General features: G+C 52.9%; 1 protein-coding gene across 8 annotated transcripts in view; it reads left to right on the top strand.

The window, feature by feature from the left end:
• TRAK1 (trafficking kinesin protein 1) overlaps positions 1-21,813 on the top strand; it is a 104,292-nt gene that overhangs the window by 56,220 nt on the left and 26,259 nt on the right. For all 8 annotated transcript variants that reach the window (XM_066351488.1, XM_066351486.1, XM_066351485.1 and 5 more), the window contains 8 exons: positions 9,110-9,186; positions 12,478-12,594; positions 15,895-15,995; positions 16,882-16,990; positions 18,661-18,739; positions 19,740-19,870; positions 20,500-20,574; positions 21,075-21,212. In XM_066351488.1, the coding sequence (XP_066207585.1) occupies positions 9,136-9,186; positions 12,478-12,594; positions 15,895-15,995; positions 16,882-16,990; positions 18,661-18,739; positions 19,740-19,870; positions 20,500-20,574; positions 21,075-21,212 (801 nt within the window). In that variant the 5' untranslated portion in view covers positions 9,110-9,135. The remainder of the gene's footprint in view (positions 1-9,109; positions 9,187-12,477; positions 12,595-15,894; positions 15,996-16,881; positions 16,991-18,660; positions 18,740-19,739; positions 19,871-20,499; positions 20,575-21,074; positions 21,213-21,813) is intronic.

Below are 21,813 nucleotides of genomic sequence, written 5' to 3'. Positions count from 1 at the left end.
GGGAACGCCCACCCCCGAGAAGGAGCCCTCGGCCGGCCCTGGTGTCTGTGTGGATAGGGTGGCCATCAGCACATCTGGGTGCCGTGCAGGACTTTCCCCTGGGGTCACGATGAGGAAGGAGCTGACCTGACTTATCAGAACTGCCCTCAGCACTGTTCCAAAGGTCTCTTTGCTGATGTGTTTACTGCATGGGTCCAGCCTGGGGTTTTGTTGTTAGTCTCCATGGCGACCCTTGCAGTGAATCAGTTGCTCAGGCGGTTCTCTTAATGGGGTGCTGGTACCAGCGACGCCCCAGGGCTGGCCATGGGTAAAGCTCACCCATGGCGGGTATATTCTGAGTCTCCGACCCCTGAGCCCTCCTGCATTCCCAGTCTTCTTGTCTCTGAAACTCCTCAACAGCACCTCTCACCTGGACTTCCTGCTCCCTCCTCTGAATTATGCTAATTTATGCATGTTTCACCTTCTCCACTAGGCCAGGAATTTTTTTTTTTTTTTTTTTTCATTTTTCTGAAGCTGGAAACAGGGAGAGACAGTCAGACAGACTCCCGCATGCGCCCGACCGGGATCCACCCGGCATGCCCACCAGGGGCAATGCTCTGCCCACCAGGGGGCAATGCTCTGCCCATCCTGGGCGTCACCATGTTGCGACCAGAGCCATTCTAGTGCCTGAAGCAGAGGCCACAGAGCCATCCCCAGCGCCCGGGCCATCTTTGCTCCAATGGAGCCTTGGCTGTGGGAGGGGAAGAGAGAGACAGAGAGGAAGGCGCGGTGGAGGGGTGGAGAAGCAAATGGGCGCTTCTCCTGTGTGCCCTGGCCGGGAATCGAACCCGGGTCCTCCGCACGCTAGGCCGACGCTCTACCGCTGAGCCAACCGGCCAGGGCTAGGCCAGGAATTTCTTGAGGGTAAGATTCACTTAGTTACTCTGCAGTTAAGGGAATGAGCTTAGGAGTCAAAGAGATCCAGCCCTTCCCTGATAGCTCTGTGACCTTGGGGCACTTTCTTCAGGCCTGAAAAGGTGGACAATAGTCATTCATTCTTTCCTCTTGGGACGAATGCAAACACTAGAGGAGGTGGCAGGCACCCATAACTTAGCAGAGTGCCAGGCACAGGGTGGGTCTGTCAGAAATGAGCCCTTCAGTTATCACCACAGGCCCTCATTAACATTCCTGGTGATGAATGGCCACCATCGATCAACGCTGAGTGTACCCGTCTAGGGTGCGGCGAGCGATTACAGCGTCTAACAGACCAGGTTCAAGTTCATGGTTCTGTCCCGCCTGACCTTGGACAAGCCATTTTGCCCTCTCTCCCGGTCTGCTGTGTTCAGAGGGGTTCATGTTTTGTATCATGGGGTTGTTCCGAGTTGTAAGTGAAGTGTAGTATCTGTAAAGTGCCCAGGCGTAACAGTTGTAGATACTCAGGAGTCATCTCACTCCTCCTACCCGGCTTCTTCAGGTGAGCCAGTAAAGCGCTCACCCTGAAATTTCAGTGAATGATGCTGACGAGCAGGAAAACACAGCCCCGGCTGTGCTGTCAGGTCACTTGGCATGGGACGCCTCTCTCCTGCCTCCCAGCCCAGCGTCCCAGAGCACAGACCGGGCCCCACGCAGGCCAGGCGCTGGCGAGGGCTGGGCAGCTGCTCTTTGAAGTGGGCTGGCCCCTGCCTGCTACCTTGTGCTAAACCGGCACCTCTCACCTGAGAGGGGTGGCACCTCTCACCTGAGAGGGGTGGCACCTTTCACCTGATAGGGGTGGCAGCCGCCGCCTGCTGGCTTCTGGCTTCAGACCACAGCTGCTTATCAGCTGACGCCTCTCTTGTGAATGCAGCTTCTTTCTCGGGGCTGCCTCCTCCTCTCTCTGTCACACTGGCTGTGAGGCTGCCCCCTCCGTTTTGCTTCTCAGGGCTCTCCAGGACACCTGCTTATCTCGGGGTGATAAGATTTACACCAGGGCTTTTATGTTCTCACCCCCTCCCTGGGGCGCTGATTAGAAGGGAGCCTTTCCTTACAAAGACTGGTCAGGGAGGAAAACAAAACTTTCCCCTTTTTTTGAGTATCATGATGATGCCGTTGGGCCCAAAATAAGACTCAGATGTCATTATGTGACTGGTACCACCCCGGTGGGAAGGGATGTGGGACATTTGTAAGATTTTGGTTCGTTGTGGCTATCACCATTTTTAGTGGACCCTCACCCTATTTCTGTACCACGTCAAGGGCTCTATCAAACTAGTTTGTATATATATATTAATATATATTTATATATCGTTTATATATGTATAGTTTATATATATATATGTATATATTTTTTTAATGCGTGTCTTATGTGTCCTAGTAGTCACTTAGGTTATTGAGTCAAGTCTAAATTATTTTGTAGATATTGAAGGACTATAGCTGAGCGAGGGACTTGACTAAACCTCCAAACCAGGGGTCCCCAAACTTTTTACACAGGGGGCCAGTTCACTGTCCCTCAGACCGTTGGAGGGCTGCCACATACAGTGCTCCTCTCACTGACCACCAATGAAAGAGGTGCCCCTTCCTGAAGTGCGAGGGGGGGGCGGATAAATGGCCTTAGGGGGCCGCATGCGGCCAGCGGGCCATAGTTTGGGGACGCCTGCTCCAAACAGTGGCCCTAAGTGAGGAGAAGGGTCAGAGAGTGTTGTGCTGGGAAGAAAGTTCAAAGCCAAATTCTTCTCTGAAACCGAGGAGAGCTGGCCCTTGGTTTGCTTACAGATCTGTCATGAAATTGTTCTGCCATCTGAGCAAAATTTCATGCCAGTTAACTTTTTTTTTTTTTTCTGTATTTTTCTGTAGCTGGAAACAGGGAGAGACAGTCAGACAGACTCCCGCATGCGTCCGGCCGGGATCCATCCTGCACACCCACCAGGGGCGAAGCTCTGCCCACCAGGGGGCGATGCTCTGCCCCTCCAGGGCCAGAGCCACTCTAGCGCCTGGGGCAGAGGCCAAGGAGCCATCCCCAGCGCCCGGGCCATCTTTGCTCCAATGGAGCCTTGGCTGCGGGAGGGGAAGAGAGAGACAGAGAGGAAGGAGGGGGTGGGGGTGGAGAAGCAAATGGGCACTTCTCCTGTGTGCCCTGGCCGAGAATCGAACCCAGGTCCCCCACACGCCAGGCTGTCGCTCTACCACTGAGCCAACCGGCCAGGGCCACATGCCAGTTATCTAAGGAAAAAGAGTCTAGCCTCTGTGGGGCAGACTGGTCCACTTACGTGCCCTTCATACGTGCTGGCTTTTACATGGGTGAGTTACTCTTCCTAAACCATTTCGCTGTCTGGGAGCACCATCGAGGACGGCTTGGTCGGGGCTGAGATGACGAAAGAGCGTTTTTGCTCCGTCATGTAACGGGGAAGTGGTTGGAATATGATGGATGTAGTCGAGGGGATGGCTGGTTTGCATGTTATTTGATAACTTAAAATATTGTCTAATTTACATACTGTAAATGTCACCCGTGGAAAGTGGACAATTCAATGATTTTTAGTAAATTCATGGATTGTGCCACCATCACCATAATTCACTTTTAGAACAGTTGTATCCCCCTCCCCCCATGAGACCTCGCCTGCCTGTTTACGGTTCACCCCATGCCCGCCCCCAGTCCCAGGCAGCCCCTGGCCTGCACTCTGTCTCTGATTTGCCTGGACTGGCTGCTTCATAAGGATGGAATCATGCCACCGACGGTCTTTCGTGTGCGGCTTCTGAGCGGCAGGATCCTGAGGTTCGCCCCGTCGAAGCCTGTGTTGATCCTTCATCCTTTTTTTTTTTTTTTTTGTATTTTTCTGAAGCTGGAAACGGGGAGAGACAGTCAGACAGACTCCCGCATGCGCCCGACCGGGATCCACCCGGCACGCCCACCAGGGGGCGACGCTCTGCCCACCAGGGGGCTATGCTCTGCCCCTCCGGGGTGTCGCTCTGCTGCGACCAGAGCCACTCTAGCGCCTGGGGCAGAGGCCAAGGAGCCATCCCCAGTGCCCGGGCCATCTTTGCTCCAATGGAGCCTTGGTTGCGGGAGGGGAAGAGAGAGACAGAGAGGAAGGAGGGGGTGGGGGTGGAGAAGCAAATGGGCGCTTCTCCTATGTGCCCTGGCCGGGCATTGAACCCGGGTCCCCCGCACGCCAGGCCGACGCTCTACTGCTGAGCCAACCGGCCAGGGCCTCGTCCTGTTTTTGTGAACAGCATTCCATTGTGTGGCCGTTCCGCATCTTGTGTCTTCACTCACCACCCGAGGGTCATCTGGGTTGTGTCCACTTTCTGGCTCTCATGGGTGGTGCTGCTGTAAACATGCGTGCACAGGTCTTGGTGCGGACATGCGTTTTTCTCTCTCCAGGGGAGACGCCCAGGAGACGTTTGGAGCCCTGTGCGACCTTAGGCGCGTCATCTAACTTCTCAGAGCCACGGCTCCCTGGCTCAGGTGTGGGGGTGCACGTCTCACCTGCCAGCGCTGCGTTCTGGCTGCCGTGAGGGGGAGTCGCTGCTGTGCTGTTGGGTCGAAACACCCGTTAGAAGATTTCCCTTCGAAAGTGTCGTGCCAGCTTGGCCCAGGCTCAGTGTCTGCTAGGTGTCTTCCAAGGGAAGGCTGTCAGGGGCACGGGTTTTATCATAGTGGACAGAAGGGGTGAGACTTGGAGAGGGGGTCAGCTCCATGAAGGTGCCATCTTCCTGCTGGGCCATGGCGGGGGAGGAACAGGGACTCCCCCAGGGGGAGAAGTGGGAGAACGTCCCCACGGAAGGAAACAGCAGCTCCCGCGGTGCCAGGCCACACACCCGAGAGTGGCACCATTGGCTGCGGATGAGCTGTGGTGGAAAACGGGTACCAGTGGCAGGTGAGGAGGAGAGACAGGCCGCCTGGGGGCGGGGCACGGGTGCTCCCTGTGTCGTAGGTGTGGAGGCCGCCGCTTGGAGGCAGTGGCAGAGCTGGTGAAGGTTTCTAAGCAGAGCATTGACACATTCCATTCAAATGCGTGGGGACGAACCTTTCAGGGACATCCGTTCTGTAATGCCTGGAAATGGGGCATCGGGGGCGACTCATTTAGAATTTATGGGAAGCTTTTCAGCTCTGGCTCTCAGGTTGTGAACCTTCCACACCTTGTCTCTTTGAACAGGACAGTTTTTATTTGCTTTACTTCTTTCTTCCCTGGACAGCGGAGGACTTGGTCCTTTGAGAGCACGGTGAGCAGTAGCAGGTCCTCAGGCACAATACAGGTTTCCAGGCAGAGGCCTTTGGTGGCTGCTGTGACAAAGGGGGTGCTCTGATGCTCTCCTCCTGACCAGCTGGCTGGAGAGTGCGGCTTTTTGTTTTTGTTTTTGTTTTTTTTAGTGAGAGGAGGGGAGATAGAGGGACAGTCTCCTGCATGCACCCCGACCAGGATCCAATAGGCAACCCCTGTCTGGGGCTGATGCCCAAATCAGTCAAGCCATCCTTAGCACCCAGGGCCAACACTCAGACCACCTGAGCTATCCTCAGCACCTGGGGCCCATGCTCGAACCAATTGGAGGGCCCGTGTCTTTATCTACTCTCTGTTTTAGAACATGGTGGCTGCCTAGCTTGGAAACTAACTCCTGTCCGCGGTGTCGGAATCTTCACTCGATTTCTTGTGACCTCGAGTTGATGAACTATTTACAGCAATTTGAGCTGGACTCCATCTCTTTTAAATTCAGTTTGGGTTCAAACCGGCCCTTATAAACCCCCCCCCCATGCCTTTTCCAACCTGGCAGCCCTGACAGCGGGGAGGGGAAGGGAGCAGCCTGAGGCCGTGCTGTCCCCTGCAGCGGGCATGGGGGTTCCCGCCACCCAGTGCCAGGTGGGGGAGAGGCAGGGAGGAGGAGGAGCCCCTCTCCTGGTTCCCAGGGCTCTGTGTTGGTTGGGTTTCAGATTTGGAACCAGATTTTAGGTCACCTTCTTAAGCTAGAAAATCATTCCAACAGATCGGATTTCTCTGCGCTCCTTCCCCGGGATGATCTCTACTTGCCTCGATCAAATATTTAGAGACCTATTGCGTTTCACTTGCAGCTTGTCATTAGTAACGCTCCTGAGTTTGGCATAGTAATCCACTTCGGTTCCCGCATGCCTTGCGAGGGCTGTTACTGAATGTGGGTCATTGCCAAGGCCGAGTTCCCTAGAATCTTAGTTAAGAAGAGTTACTACGAAGTTATTATTGAGCCCCACGGTGGCAGGTTTTAAAAGAAATGTAGGCCGTTGGCCCTAAATCCATTCACATTCACTTCCTCCTCCACTGAACAAAACCCATGCTAACCTTCTTGGTGTTTGTTGGACTGCAAATCACTTCCTTGCCATTGATTTAAAGTAAAACTACCTTGAGTTTTCCAGCGGGCTAAAGTCTTGCTTTAATTGCACAAGCTTTTTCTCCAATGGAAGGGAGAACAGAGACACACAGTCCTTAAAGTGACCTGCACACAGCCTCTTAGAGTACAGTAAATTGTACATGTAATGAAATATCGCTTTGTGTGTGTGTGTGTGTGTGTGTGTGTGTGTGTGTGTGTTTTACTGGTTCCAAGATTCATATGCTTGACACTTCATAAAGGCCAGTAGTCAAAATGTCAGAGTTTGGAGTAAGGAGTGGTTTATTGATCAAGAAGGCTTCAGCGCATGAAGATGGGAGTTGCCTTAAAGCTTCTGCAAATCCATCTTAAAGAGAGCCCAGAATTCAGGCTTCTTTTATGTCAAGGGAAGGGAGATGGGTGGGGCTAGGGCTGTTTGACACCTAGGTGCCTTGGCACCCGCAGGGATCCAAGGAGGAGTGTGAAATCTCTTAAATCTCTGGGTTCCCTGGCCCATTGAGCCCTGCTGATCTGAGTCTGGTCTTGAGGGTCCTGCAAATCTCAGCCAGAAGCTCAAGCCTCCAGCAGAATTCTTCTGGTAATTAGCACATCTGTAGCAGGAGCTATTGCCCTGAAGGCCGTGGGAGAAGTGCAGGCTAGACTGAAGGTAGAGTCAGACAGAGGCCTGTCACTCTGTTAAATGTGTCATGGTGATAGTTGAGGTCTTTTGGGTGTGGATTAGAAAACTCTTTTATCACCCTAGTTTTCGTGGTATGGAAACTGGCTGCATAGCCTTAGAATTTAGGTCATTTGGGGAGGGAGGAAGGGAGGACTGTGTCACTATGAAATTACCAGCTAAGACTGTCATCTAATAATTACACCAATAGCTGCTTTCTCAAGGATCCTGCTCTGTCCACGTGGCTGGTCTCCGTGGCGAGTGAAATCTAGATCCAGTTGGTCTTGCTGATCGTTTGGGGACTGTGCTGCTGACCCGTTTCAGTTTGCTGACTTTGTCTGAGGCCGGGTCCCCGTCCACTCTAGGGCCTTGCTGCCAGCACCACCTCAAAGTGTTACACATACGATGTCAAAGTTTTGCAGGGGGCCCTGGCCGGTTGACTCAGCGGTAGAGCGTCGGCCTAGCGTGCAGAGGACCCGGGTTCGATTCCCGGCCAGGGCACACAGGAGAAGCGCCCATTTGCTTCTCCACCCCTCCGCCGTGCTTTCCTCTCTGTCTCTCTCTTCCCCTCCCACAGCCAAGGCTCCATTGGAGCAAAGATGGCCCGGGCTCTGGGGATGGCTCTGTGGCCTCTGCCTCAGGCGCTAAAGTGGCTCTGGTCGCAACATGGCGACGCCCAGGATGGGCAGAGCATCGCCCCCTGGTGGGCAGAGCATCGCCCCCTGGTGGGCAGAGCGTCGCCCCTGGTAGGCGTGCCGGGTGGATCCCGGTCGGGCGCATGCGGGAGTCTGTCTGACTGTCTCTCCCTGTTTCCAGCTTCAGAAAAATGAAAAAAAAAAATAAATTTTTTTTTGCAGGGGTTAGAGGTCATTCCCACCCCTCACCCTCTCAGAGCTTTGGGCTCGTCGCTGGACCTGGGAAATGAAACCAGGGGGTGCTGAGTGCTATGTGGGTTGAACTTGGCAAAGCCCATGACCCTTTGTGCCTAATACACGGGCACAGTTTGGAAGCCGCTTTCTTAGATGGGTCATTTGTTTGGCAGGTTTGTGGCATTGGTGATTTCATTGTCATTTTTAAAAAATTAAATTTGTTGGGGTAACATTGGTTAATGATGTTATATAAATGCCAGGCGTGCAACTTTATAATACACCATCTGTATTATGTCCCATTGTGTGCTGGCCGCCCAGTCTCGTCTCCTTCCGTCACCACGTGTCTGAATCCCTTCACCAAACTCTTTGTCCTCCGCCCCCTCCCTCCCCCTCTGGTAACCACCATTCTGGTGTCTGTATCTGTGAGTTTATCTGTTCATTTGTTGCTTTTCGTTTTGTATTTTGCATAAGAGTGAAGTCGTATAGATCTTGTCCTTTTCTGTCTGACTTATTTCACTTGCTATGATACTCTGAAGGTCATCTATGTTGGCACAAATGGAAAGTACTTACATCTTTTTTTATGGCCGAGTAGTATTCCGCTGTAAATGTGCACCACATCTTCTTTATCCACTCATCTGTCGAAGGATGCTTAGGTTGTTTCTGCGCCTTAGCTACTGTAAATAATGCTGCAGTGAACATACGCATACACATATCTTTACAAATAAGGGTTTTCAAATTGGGGGGGGGTAGATACCCAGAAGAGGGATTGGTAAGTTACATGGTAGCTTTAGTCTTAATTAATTAATTAATTAATTGTGACAGAAACAGATAGAGGGACAGATAGGGACAGACAGGAAGGGAGAAAGATGAGAAGCATCAATTATTAGTTGCAATACCTTAGTCGTTCATTGATTGCTTTCTCATATGTGCCTTGACTGGGGGGCTACAGCAGAACAAGTGACCCCTTGCTCGAGCCATGGACCTTGGGCTCAGGCCAGCAACCTTGGGCTTCAAGCCAGCAACCTTTGGGCTCAAGTCAGTGGCCATGGGGGTCATGTCTGTGATCCCACGCTCAAGCCAGCGATCCCACGGTCAAGCTGGTGAGCCCGTGCTCAAGCCGAATGAGCCTGCGCTCAAGCCAGCAACTTCAGGGTTTCGAACCTGGGTCCTCTGCGTCCCAGTCTGACCCTGGGACGCGCACCCGCGCTCCTTTTGTTCTACACCCCCGACAACACTTGTTACTCCTTGTCTGAGTCATTGTCCTTTTTATTTCTCGCAGTTTTATGTGCTGAAAGAGTTGGCCAGATGACTAAGACATATAATGACATTGATGCGGTTACTCGGCTTCTTGAGGAGGTAAGTGTTTCCGGGGAAGGGGAAAGGTCACTTGTAATTGACCGATTATAATTTACATAGATTGAAACAGTGTTTTTCAACTGCTGGTCCGTGGACTGGTGTCGGTCTGCCAGAAATTTCGTGCTGGTCTGTGAAAGAATTAACCATCTGGATGTTGCATATTTAGTTTGGAGAATATGGCTAGTTAGTTGATTGACAGTGGAATGTTTTTACTTTAGAAACACAGACCGGGTAATGTTTTTTTATGGGATGCTGCCTCTGTGAGTGCCCACCACCCGCGTTCTTGGCTCTGGCGGAGTTTGAGATGGCCGTGCTCGGGTGACATCGGCTCTGGCCCGACCTGACCGGACCAGCGAGGCTCTCTTCCAAAGGAGCCTGGGGCTCCAGCCCTTTATGCAGATGCTGGTTAAAAATAGTTCACGTTCCCCCAGCTAATTTCTTAAACGTGCCTCAATGTAGAAAGAGTATGCCATTGTTTTTTTTTAAATAATTGAGTCACTGAAAAGAATACTTGTGGGCCCGTTTATCAGGTGGCTCTGTGTTGTGCCACATTGGTTTTATTTTTAGTGGCTTCCCGTGGCCGCGGTGGGTGTGTATCTCTGTGCTTTGTATCGACCATTCTTCTCATCCTGATAAGAGTGGTATCTGAGTCACTCTCTTTGGAAGAGGCGGGTTTCCTGGTTAAAGTCTAAAGAGCCCAGTCTGAGTCACTCACGGCCTTTCTTTAGAAGCGGCGGGTGTCCTGGTTACATCCAACTGGCCCAGGCATGTGACAGTTGCCCGGTGCTTTTCTTGGCGTTGGTTCTGTTTCCTCCCATTGTGATCATTTGCTTTGGTTCGCGGGCCTGCCACATGCAGGGGGGGCGGGTGGGGGACTTGCACAGGGTGCTGAGGCAAGGCCGGTGTGGAGAGTTTGCCTCTGGGTTTGAGGGGAGGAGGACTCAGCAGCTCGCTCTGGCTTGCTGCTGTTCGGAATGGAATTCTGTAACTTGCCTTCCCGCCAGTTACAGAGAGGGTTGTTCTGAGGGCCCCTTAGTCACTACGCCTTTTACCCAAAACGGATGAATGAGATGAGTTAGCTGCTGAGTGTGGGAGGCAGTTCATTGGATGAAGGGGCCGAGGCATAAGTCACAGTCTTTTTAAACAAAGCGTATCTGGGAAGAGGGTGTGAGCAGGATGAGAATGAGCTCCACCTGGCCGCCTTCCCCAGGGACTAAAAGAACCCGTCTTTCAAGACCTTATTTCCAGCGGCCTTAGTTACTTATTTGTCATCTTTCATGCTCACTGTAGTTGAAGCCGGTGGTCATTTCCTGGCTGTGCTCCTGTATTCAGAAGTAAACTTTTATCAGCTGTTGGCTGGTTGTAAGAAATGGGAGCTTTCTCGTTCTTGTAATTCTCCAAGAGAAATCCAACCGGCCTGTCTGTCCCCTTAGTAAAGAAAAACCCAGAGACACTGTGATAACATTTTGGTTTAGTTTTCTTTCCATTTCATCCATAAACATTTTTACTACAGTGCCCTGCCCTTTCTTCCCCCTGCCCCCAGTAGAGAGTTTTCTTTAGGTTCCTATGAAGATTAGATTTTTGGTGTAGAGCAGGTGACAGCTTGGCAACAATGGGGCAGGGAGGGGTGAGGCTGGGAGTGTAAAGGGGAGGGGCAAGGGGCGTGGCCATCAAACTCCCCGCCCACTTACTCTTCTCTGGGGCTCAGTGCGCTGTGGGTAACCTTCAGCATCCTGCCCCTGCTCTGACATCGCTGTCCCCCTGCTGTCCCCCGCCGGTCTTCATCATGACCATTTTTTGCTTCTTTTGTCTGCAGTGGAATGTGTGTACAAAATGTGGCTAAAGCGTAGCGAATGTCTGTGCAGATGGGAACTCAGCGGCTTGGAGGTGTGAGGGAGGCTCAGACTTTTCCTCCACCCTCAGGGGTCTTCTGGCCAGCCCAGTCATCAGACAGACGCAAGAAAGATTGGTGCAGAAAGGCTAACGTCCAGTGATGTGTATACTCAAGAATGTCTTAAATTGGCAGTCCGGTAGTCATCAGCCTGGCAGTCATAATACCTGCTTCTGTGTTATCCTTGTGAACAGTCCTGTGGGACACAAGGCCACCCTGGGCTCAGTCCAAAGGTTATTGTGCCAGTTGAACACTTCCAAGGTTCGAGACAAGAAGACAAGCCCTCCGGGATGCCAGCTCCGGCTCCGCTTTAAAGTGGCTCCGTTTATGTTATTTTTCTTAATGACATGCTCCTTGTTCGTCTGTTTTTTATACCAGCTAAACAGAATGATTAGTATAGGCCTCTTAAATAATGGGGTTTTCCAGAGCTCCCCCTCCCCTTGCCAACCCCCGCCTGAAAGTGAGCGAGTTGAATCTAACCATAGTGACAAACAGCCCCTCTGGCGGGATCAGGAAGTCTGTATTTGATGGTGGCGACTGCCCCCCCGCTGTCTCCACTGTCGGGGGACATCTGTCCGCCCATGAAGGCAGCTGAACCTTTACACGCCACTGGAGGTTGTCCTCGGTGCCCTGCTCTGCTCTAAGTGATGCCGTCAGCTGGCGGAACGGAAAATCCCGCGTCTTGAACACGTCCTTGACTCAGAAGTAGGGCTATTTTAGGCATGATCTCTCCAGTTTGAAAGCTTTTTTTTTTTTTAAATAAAGCCCACCACCACCACCATTAAGTAAAGGAAACATGTTATTGTACTGTATTCCAGAGTAACTCGAAACATTTTTGTTTCACATGAGACAAATGCAAGGAACTCGGTCAGTTTCAGCTTGACCTGTTGTGCTGAAGAGGCTGCCTCCCTGCGTCTGTTCTTGGCTGTATGGGAGGAGCAGTGTGGAATTCCTGGCTTCGTCCCTTCGCCCAGGCAGTGGTCACTGAGTGGTTGCATGTGCTGGTCCCTGGCAATACGATAGCCCGGCCCTCGGGTCTTCCCGGAGGGTCCCGTCGTCAAGTGACTGCACAAATCCCAAAAGCAGGTGCAGAGAGATGTTTTTGGAAGCAGGGTTTTCCCGTTGGAACGAAGACTTGTTTTTATCACATGTTAAGGTTCCCTTGCATCCTTTGAGGTCTGTGTGGCTCCTGCCCGTGACGTGGGCAGAGCATGCATCTCTTTGAATGAGTATCCAGTGCTGGTGAGTGGATGGTGAATTATTAATCCCTTTGTTATTTCTAAATGCCCTGTTTTCCTCCGCAGGCACTGAGCTTCGTTGGCTCCTGCGGGAAAGCCTGAATTTGTGTTTTTTTTTTTTTTTTTTTTTTTAAATCTCCTCTCTCCCTCTGCCTTTTGTAGAAAGAGCGGGATTTAGAGTTGGCTGCTCGGATTGGCCAGTCGTTGTTGAAGAAGAACAAGACCCTCACCGAGAGGAACGAGCTGCTGGAGGAGCAGGTGGAGCACATCAGGGAGGAGGTGAGAAGCGGGCGCAGAGAGCGTCCCGGGCGAGAGCGGAGATGATGGAACGGGGTCCCACTCGGAAAGGCCCTCGCGAGGGCTCGCCTGAGGCCTGGGCACAGAACGCTGCCTTCCCGCAGCTCCTGTCCACCGTGTCTCCTTCCCACAGTGGGGACAGGGTCGCCCGCAGCGGGGACAGACCGCACTGAGTGGGTAGGTGCACACTGCCGTCCCGTGGCAGGCGTGGGTGTGCTGGACCAGCCACCATCCCTTTCCTCCCAGAGCCCAGATCATCGCCTGGGCTGGGGAGGAGACTCAGGGCGTGGCAAAAGCGCAGCAGGCAGGTGACACCGCAGTGACAGGGGTTCCCGCGTCGGGGTGGGCAGGCCGGAGAAGGAGCCCTCTCTGGAGGCCAGCCCATGCTCCAGAGTGAGGCAGAGGCTGGGAAGTTATCAGTATAATTTTGAGTTGGTAAATACAGAAATATAGCCTGTTGTTTTCATGATAGTTGTACCATTATTGTCATGGTACAACTCTTGGCTGTTGGGTATCGTGATGGGGGTGTGTGTGTGTGAAAGTTGTAAGCTTATCTTAAGGGGTTGAGGTTTTGGAGACACACGACACTGATTTTCTAGAAGGGCTGGGGTGTGGGCAGGAGGGGGCAGATTCTGTGATGTCCAACGGGTTTCCAGACCAAAGATGAGAGGCTCAGAGCCAGGTCCCACTTTGTAACTTCTTTCCATCCCATTCTAACAAGTGATTGAGTAATCGGTTTTATTAAAATTTATCGGGGATAGCGTTGGTTAATAACATTATATAAATTTCAGGTGTGCAACTTTGTAATCCATTCAACTATTACGTGCTCCCCACCCAAAGTCTCCTCTCCTTCTGTCACCGTGTAACAGCGCCCCTTCGCCTTCCTGTCCTCCCCGCCCCACCTCCCTTCCAGTGACCACCATTCTGCTGTCTGAGTCTGTGAGTCTGTTTGTCACAAACAGGGAGTTTTAACTGTGAGCGCTGTCACCGGATTTCCTTCTCTCCCTCATTCTGGATCAGAAACTGTCTTAGTGGGAGGGGACGCCCTTATTCGTGCCCCTAGGATGTATTCACACTTTTTCCCCCCCGGAAAGCAGTTTCCAGCTGTGGTTGTCTGGGTTTAATAATAGCGTCAATGTGATGAAGCAGAGTTGCTACTGTCCATGAAAAGTTTTAATCCCGGACTTTCTTTAAAAGATGACAAGGTCGTATGTGCCCGAGTTCTCGAGAGGTTGAGTTGTCCCCTGCCTTCCCTGCCCGCTTTCTCTCAGGTGCGAAAGCATGCCAGGTCCGCTGGGCACCTTCCAGCCCCCTCTGAGCAGGGGACATGCCACCGGGAACCAGTTCACGGTCACCCGTTGTCCCTCACAGACTGATTCTCCATGTGACCGCCCCTGCTTGGGGCTTCCCCACCTCACAGAAAGGACGCGCTGCTCTCTGGTGTGGAAATGCCTTTTCTCCCCCTTGGAAAAGCTGTGACTTTGAAAACTGCATTCCCCTTTGGAACATCATTAAATCCTCAGCCTGAGTGTTGAAGCAAGAGCCCGTGTACTCGTAAAATGGGCTTCTCTGTGGGTGTCGTACGGCACTGGTCCCCAACCCCCGGGCTGCAGACCGGTACCAGTCCGTGGGCCATTTGGTACTGGTCCGTAGAGAAAGAATAAATAACTTACATTATTTCCGTTTTATTTATATTTAAGTCTGAACGATGTTTTATTTTTTAAAAATGACCAGATTCCCTCTGTTACATCTGTCTAAGTTACAGGCGTCCCCAAACTACGGCCCGCAGGCCGCAATGCGGCCCTGAGGTCATTTATCCAGCCCCCACTGCACTTCTGGAAGGGGCACCTCTTTCATTGGTGGTCAGTGAGAGGAGCACTGTATTTGGCAGCCCTCCAATGGTCTGAGGGACAGTGAACTGGCCCCCTGTGTAAAAAGTTTGGAGAACCCTGGAGACTCACTCTCGACGCTTGTCTCGGTCACATGATACATTTATCTGTCCCACCCTAACGGCTGATCCATGAAAATATTTTCTGACATTAAACCGGTCCGTGGCCCAAAAAAGGTTAGGGACACTGTCGTACGGTACTCGGTGTGTTGTTTGGAGAGTTGGACTAAACCATAGACCCCAAGTCAAATTAGAAACAGGAAAGAATTAAACCAGAAGGGCAGCTCCCGCTTATAGCACTGGTTCCTCGTTCGTTCACACTGAACAATGAAAAGTCAAGTGGAGAATTTAATGCCCAGGTTTATTTGTTTTAAGCCCGAGGTATCCATATGATCTCACTTGTATGTGGAATCTAATGAACACATTAAACCGACCAACACAATAGAAACAGAGACATGGACACATGGAACAGACAGACATCTGTCAGAAGGGAGGGGACTTGGGGGACAGGATAACAGAAGGTGAAGGGAGTAAGCTAAGAAGAAAGCCATATGTATAGACACAAACAACAGTGGGGTGATGGCCATAGGGAAAGGGGGGTGGGGCGCACGTGAAGGCGGGCTAAGTGGGGGGACAGGGACAAAAGAGACTTTGCTTGGGGCGATGGGCACACGATGCCATGTGCAGGTGATGTTCCGTTGAGTTGCACACATGAAACCCGTATCCCAATAAATTCAGTGGGAAAAAGCCCCACCTTAGATAGAAGTCAGGATGACTTGCAGAACTGTCCTAGTAGTAGTTGCTCTGGCCAGTTCCTGAGAGTCGCTTCTTTTCTTCCTGTGTCTGAGACTCCTGTCTGGCCAGGCGTGGCGAGGAGCCCTGTGCGGTGCAGCGGGCCCAGGGTGGGACTGTGCCGTTTCCAGGTGTCAGAGCGAGGGTCCACATCCTGCTTGGAGCCGCCCGCCCAGAGCTGGCACCCCCAGGGCCCTGGTCCCAGGGGGAATCTGGTTTTGGCAGAAGCCAATGGCCTCCTCTTTCATTTGGGTAGCATGGTCCATTTCTCTGGTCATTTGCCCATACGCTATCTTGCACCCCCAAACATCATTCTAGAACCTTCTAGTCCCCTCTCTCACCTCTTCTCTGTACCAAAGTAAATAAAATTACAAATTGAGGCAGAGGAGTTTTTGCCAAAGGGGAATCCATTGTATCTTCCTTAAATGGGATGAAACTCAAGTGTTTGCTTTCTTTGAATGGCGCAAAATCAATGACAAGTCTTCGCTTTTAATGAGGAATCTTAAAAATATTGTCACTGAGCAGTGAGTGTTTGCGCCCTAGCGGGACGCCGCCGTCACCTTTGGGACGTGAATGACGGGCTCCTGGCTCTGTCTGTGCAGGTGTCTCAGCTCCGGCACGAGCTGTCCATGAAGGATGAGCTACTTCAGTTCTACACCAGCGCCGCAGAGGAGAGCGAGCCCGAGTCCGTGTGCTCCACCCCGTAAGTCCCCGGGGGCGCGTGTCCAGGGGCCAGAACCCAGGCTGCCTGCTGTCCCTGTCCTTGGAGATGCCTAGGCAGGGACGCCTTCGCCAGCCACGCAGGCCAGCTGCCCCTGGCCTCCTGCAGAGCGGGCATCTCTGCGCGCCCCGCACGGACTGACTTCACCGTTTCAGTGGGATGAGGAAGGACGGGCTTTTTGTTTTCCTCTTACTGGGTCTCCTCGCTCATTTGTGAGATTAGAGGGATTTGGCCTGGCGTGTTCATGGGTGGTAACAGGGTGGGGGCTCTGCTGGTAGAGGAGCCGCAGGGCCCTGAGGTGCTGGGGTGGAGCAGGGCCTTGGCGACAGGAGATGTGGCAGCTTCTCTGAGAGTCAGCAGAGCCTCGTGTTAGCAGCATGAACTCTAGAGCGTGAGGACCTGAGTTCAGTTCTGGAATTTACCAGCTGTGTGCTCTGGGCTAAGTGACTTAATCCCTCTGTGCTTGTTTCCTCATTTGTAAAAAGGGGATAATAACAGCACTGAGTTCATAGGGCTATGAGCATTAAATGAGCTAACCCATGTATTTTTAAACAGTCGTTGGCACATAGATGCGCATTATAAACATTAAACTCCCAGGCATTCCAGGATTGTGTAGGCTTCGAATAGAGCTGATTCCCCCCTAGTTGTGAGGCGATGTGACAACTGCAAATTGGGGACGGGGGTTGGGATGTGAGTCGGAGGTGTGAGCGAGCCTGTGTGTCGGCAGATGCTGCTGTCCCAGAGGTCACTGTCACGCCTGCGTGTTTCAGGACCATCCTGGAGACAGTCCTTTGGGCTTCCCCGTGGAGTACCAGCTGGTGGGAGGAACGTGTCTCTCCCTAGAAAGTGACTGTCCTTTCTCCCCCAGGCTGAAGAGGAATGAGTCATCCTCCTCGGTCCAGAATTACTTTCACCTGGATTCCCTTCAAAAGAAGCTGAAGGACCTTGAGGAGGAGAACGTTGTACTTCGGTCCGAGGTGAGGGCGCTCTCTGCTCTCGTCCCCTCTGGAAGGGTGGTGGCCCTGTTCACCTGCAGCCACGGTTACGGCGCCCTTCTCGAAGGGGGCACTCTGGAAGAACCACCTGAACCTTGGCTCATTTATGTGCTGGGTGTGGCCTCCCAGGACAGCACACACGGTCCGGGCTGGGCAGCACACATGGTCCTGGCGAACGAGGCAGCATGTGGACGGGCAGGGGAGGCAACCCCCTCCTCCTCCTCACAGTTAGGGTCAAAGCTCCCACACTGGGGTCTTTCCCTGGTGTTCTCCAGCTCTGACAGACATGACTTGGAGGCCTAGTGTGAAGTTCTCATTTCCATGACCCGAAACAGCTCCCAAGGAAGTAATGCCGGAAACTTGAAGATACATTTCTTAGACAGTTAACAAGGGCGAACAGAGGCTCGGGAACCTTGCCTTTGGGTTCCTCTGATCGACTAGTCTTTGTGCCAGGTCCTTTGCCTGCATTATTTTTTGCAAGACCCTGGGACTCCAGAGCCCACGTTCTCTCCCTGTCACCCGCTGTCCCTATCCAGAAACACTGATGCGTGCAGATTGAGTACGTGTTGTCTGAAGCATCAGTGCATTGGTGTGCTCCAGCCAGAGGTACGGTACAGCCCTGTTTACTGGGAGCCCGAATCTCAAGCTTGGGCTGATTCCCACCTGAGCTGGTCCAGGGCTCCCTGAAGCCCCTCCCAGAGGGCGGACCACCTGTCACCTTGAACTTGCCCACACTTGGGAAAGAACCTCACGTCTGGGCTTAACAGGACACTCTTCGGCACGAGGCCAGGGCCATGCTGTCTTAGACCTCACCTCGTCCAGCCCCTCATTTACTGAACTTCTGCTGCCAGCCGGTGGCTGAGCTGAGACTAGAGCCCAGCGCTCCTTATTCGGAGTCTGGTGCTGCCCCTCGTAGCGTCTGCCCCAGCTAAGTGCTCTAGTCCTGGGCACACAGCGATGGTCCCTCTGTCAGAGGCTTCACCTAAAAAAAGCCAGGAAATCCGATCCCAGCCAGAGTCTTTCAGGAGGGTAGGGTCTCTCTGGGGCCAGGACCTGAGCTCTCAGAGACAACGGTCTGTCTCACTGGGGCCTTCAGATCTGTCTTCTCAGCTCTTTAGCTAGGAGCAAGCTATACAGAGTCCTGGAATAGCTCCCGGGTCTCTGAATTTTAATGCTTTCATATTGTACCTTGTTTTTGCTCAGTTGAATGCACCAGGTTTAATTCCAATTCAGAGCCTCATAAAATAGTGCCCGGCACATAGGAGGTGAATGTGTTAGCCATTCTGCTTGCAGTTATCCATAGAATGCCCGCAGTAGGCAAAGCTGTGTCCCTAGGCACTGTTTGGGTCACAAACGGGTTCAGACTATAGGCCAGACAGACAGACATAAATAGACGGATTGGACACAAGGCACATGGCTTGGTGCAGCGCCCTCTAGTGGTACATGTTTCAGCTCTGAGAATCCGAGATTCCTTCACTAAGCAGGGGACTCAGACTGCCTTTCTGTATTTGAGGGTGCGATGGGTGACAGGTAGGGAGATGTGGAAGGGTGACTTTCCAGACCCAGGTTAGCCCTTGCTCCGTGCCCCAGCCTTGGCTGCCCCACTGGTCCAGGTGTGAATATGGGGCTTCTGACCAGAACCTTGTCCACAGGCCTGCCAGCTAAAGACGGAGACCATCACCTACGAGGAGAAGGAGCAGCAGCTGGTCAATGATTGCGTGAAGGAGCTGAGTACGTGCCTGGCCCTCGCCCCGCCCCTCACCTCGCCCCGCCCCTCACCTCGCCCCGCCCCTCCTTGTACTTCCGCCTGCCACCGTTATGGCCAGGCAGACTCGCATCCTCTGACAGGGATAATCTCCCTGCCTACCGGGCTCAGTACCATTTTCCTTAAAACGAGAGGTTTCCCTGTGGCAGCCCTCACCCTGACATGTGAGACCTTGGGGGCTGGGTTGTCAGTCATCCATCGTCTCAGTGTCTTGGTGAGTTAGGCATTTCATTTTCATTTTGCTCTTCGCTGGAATACTGGAATACCTGGTAGTGGCTTAGTTAGGCGTAGCTTCGGAGTCTTTGGGCTGAAGAGGCAGAACCGCTTTCTGGTCATTTGCTTTGTGAACATTGAGGCAAGAGTTCTTTCCACCCTCTCCATTATAGGTTTACAAGGTAAGATTAGACAGAGGTAAACAGAATATTTTGAGTTCCAGCACAATACTAAGTAAATGAAACAAACACACCTCATGTTCAAACCTAGGAAAGTGAGTCATGGCTCTGAATAGGGATTGAAAACCCCCAAGGGACGTGTTTCATACACGGCAGTATCTCCCTTCCAGAGCAGGGTTAGCTGGAGTTCCTGTTAGTGACGTGGATTTGTTTGTGGGTGGGAAGTGGGTTTTGGCCCCCTGCACCTCTGGGTTGGGGCTGCACCCCCTGGCTGACTCCCAAAGCCCGCCTGAGTTCCGTGGGGGAGGCCACTTTTGACAGCAGGCCTGAGCCCTCGCACTGAGCCTAGGGGCCACCGCTGGGGGCCAGGTTGCTTCTCCGGACAAACGGAGCCAGAGGAAGTCTCTGGGTTCCTTCTTCATAGGTCCTCTTTGCTCCCCACACCCCACCCCACCCCTGTCTTGCAAATAGAGGTGCTTTTCCTCGTACACACCACAAAGACACCATTCTCTCTTGGTCTGCATGTGGGGGTTTCTGGCTTCACCTGGTGATTGTTGGTGTGTCTCGGTCCAAGGGGACGCCAATGTGCAGATTGCCAGCATCTCCGAGGAACTGGCCAAGAAGACCGAAGATGCTGCCCGCCAGCAGGAGGAAATCACACACCTCCTGTCCCAGATCGTGGATCTGCAGAAGAAGGCGAAAGCTGTAAGGCTCTCATTGCTCCGGCTGACACAGAGGGGCTGTTCTGAGACCGAAAAGGGGCGCCGTCCCTGGGAGACAGTGCCCTTTAGTGTCCTATCTTAGGAGTGGCTGCCCCTTTGGAGAGAAAGCTTAGCCCATTCAATAGTATATTATTTATCACTGCTTTTCTCCTAAGAATAATCGTCCGGTTAACAGACGTCACTAAGAAAGGCGCCGTAGATACGGAGTTTTGGAATGTTACGTATGAATCATCTAGTCTAGTGTTTGTTTTTACACACCGCGCCTGGTGTGCTTAGCAGTAGAACAGTGTCCGCTTTAAATTTAAGATGAAGCAGCCAAAAAACAATTTGGTTTTCCATGTTCGGCCTTTGCTGAAGCAGGAGGTGAGAGATACTTCCGGAGAGCAGCTGGGACTGGGGGTGGGGTGAGGTGGGGTGGGGTGGCCCCTAGAGAAGGAGTATGGATGTAGGAGAGTCTGCCTTCAAAGTTACATAAAAGGTGAGAATTTCCTCCAGTATAAGATCAAAGCCACTGTAGACGTGTGGTGGGATCCGAACGGATCGGGTCATTAGAAGGGAAGGTCGTACTGAGTGTTCCGAGAGAGCAGCTGACGGCCCTGTGCCCCGTTTCAGTGTGCGGTGGAAAACGAGGAGCTGGTCCAGCACCTGGGGGCTGCCAAGGATGCCCAGCGGCAGCTCACGGCCGAGGTAAGCGGCTCCGCCTCATTTCATCAGGGGCAGCTGCCTCTCCCTGACGGGCTGTGAGTCGGGTTCAACAGCTTGTACTGAATGAATGTCGTTTTCACTCCTGGGTTGATTCCGGCCGTCGCTGTTACCGGTGTGAGCGCCCGGGAGGCGGGGCTGTCCACCGGCCCAGAGCCAGGTGTGCACGGGCTCTCCATAAACGGTCCCGTAAGAGGTGGCACAGAGCGCACCATGTGAAGCAAGCCCATTCCAAGACGCCCTTGAAATGAGGGGGGTCACGATTTGCAGTCCGATGTTTTTCATCCCAGTTGCCCCTGGTTAGGAGAGTTCTGAGTCTGTCACTGTGCTCCCTCCCTGTGAAAGAAAAACTGAACCTTGAGGAGTCCTAGGCTTCAGGCCGCAGGGTGCCGGGGCCTCCGTGTGCGGTGCCCATGCGGTTCCGGCTGCGCGGGTGCGTGGGCGTGTCCCCGTTGCTCAGGAGCTGCCTTCCCGGCCCCCCACAGCTGCGTGAGCTGGAGGACAAGTACGCGGAGTGCATGGAGATGCTCCACGAGGCGCAGGAGGAGCTCAAGAACCTCCGGAACAAGACCGTGCCCAGCACCACGTCCCGGCGCTACCACTCGCTCGGCCTGTTTCCCATGGTGCGTGCTGCGCGTCCTGGCGCCCCTGTTCCCGCCCAGAGCGCAGGAGGGATGGTCCTGGGACCAGGCGGGGCTGGGGTGCAGTCTGTGTGGGTGGCCTCTCATTTTGCAGCTTGGATCCGGGTTCCGGCTGAGGGCTCCTGAGCCCAGCCCGTGGCCTCTTAGCTACGGGGAGGCAGATTGGTGCTCTCTTTCCCATCCCTCCGAATCTGTCGTCTTTTCTCCTCCTGCTTGGAAGAGAGAAATTTAGTAGGCACTAGATCTAGTAGGAACCTTAGATATTTGGAAGATGTGATTTATACATTATTTTTTTCTGACCTCATGCAAGTACACTCTACTTCGGCCTCAGGAATGCATTCCGAAATTCCTAAATTGCCCGCCTGGACCTGCCGGCTCCTTGTGTGCTTATTACTCATTCTCCTGGTGCCTTTCGGGTTCTGTGATCTGAAAAAAAAAATATGTCGCTCTGTGTAGGTGTGGCATTTTCATACGGTTCCTATTATTTCCCCGTAGTCTTCCTGTGGAGCCCTGGCCTGACTCGTTTCCCATTTGGGCTTTAGGGAGCGTGGCTGAGGAGGGGGTTTTCCGGGAGGCTAACTCT

Source organism: Saccopteryx leptura, chromosome 10 (genome assembly GCF_036850995.1).
Source record: "Saccopteryx leptura isolate mSacLep1 chromosome 10, mSacLep1_pri_phased_curated, whole genome shotgun sequence".
In the NCBI taxonomy this organism is placed as follows: Eukaryota; Metazoa; Chordata; class Mammalia; order Chiroptera; family Emballonuridae; genus Saccopteryx; species Saccopteryx leptura.
This window is presented reverse-complemented; position numbering and strand designations above follow the sequence as displayed.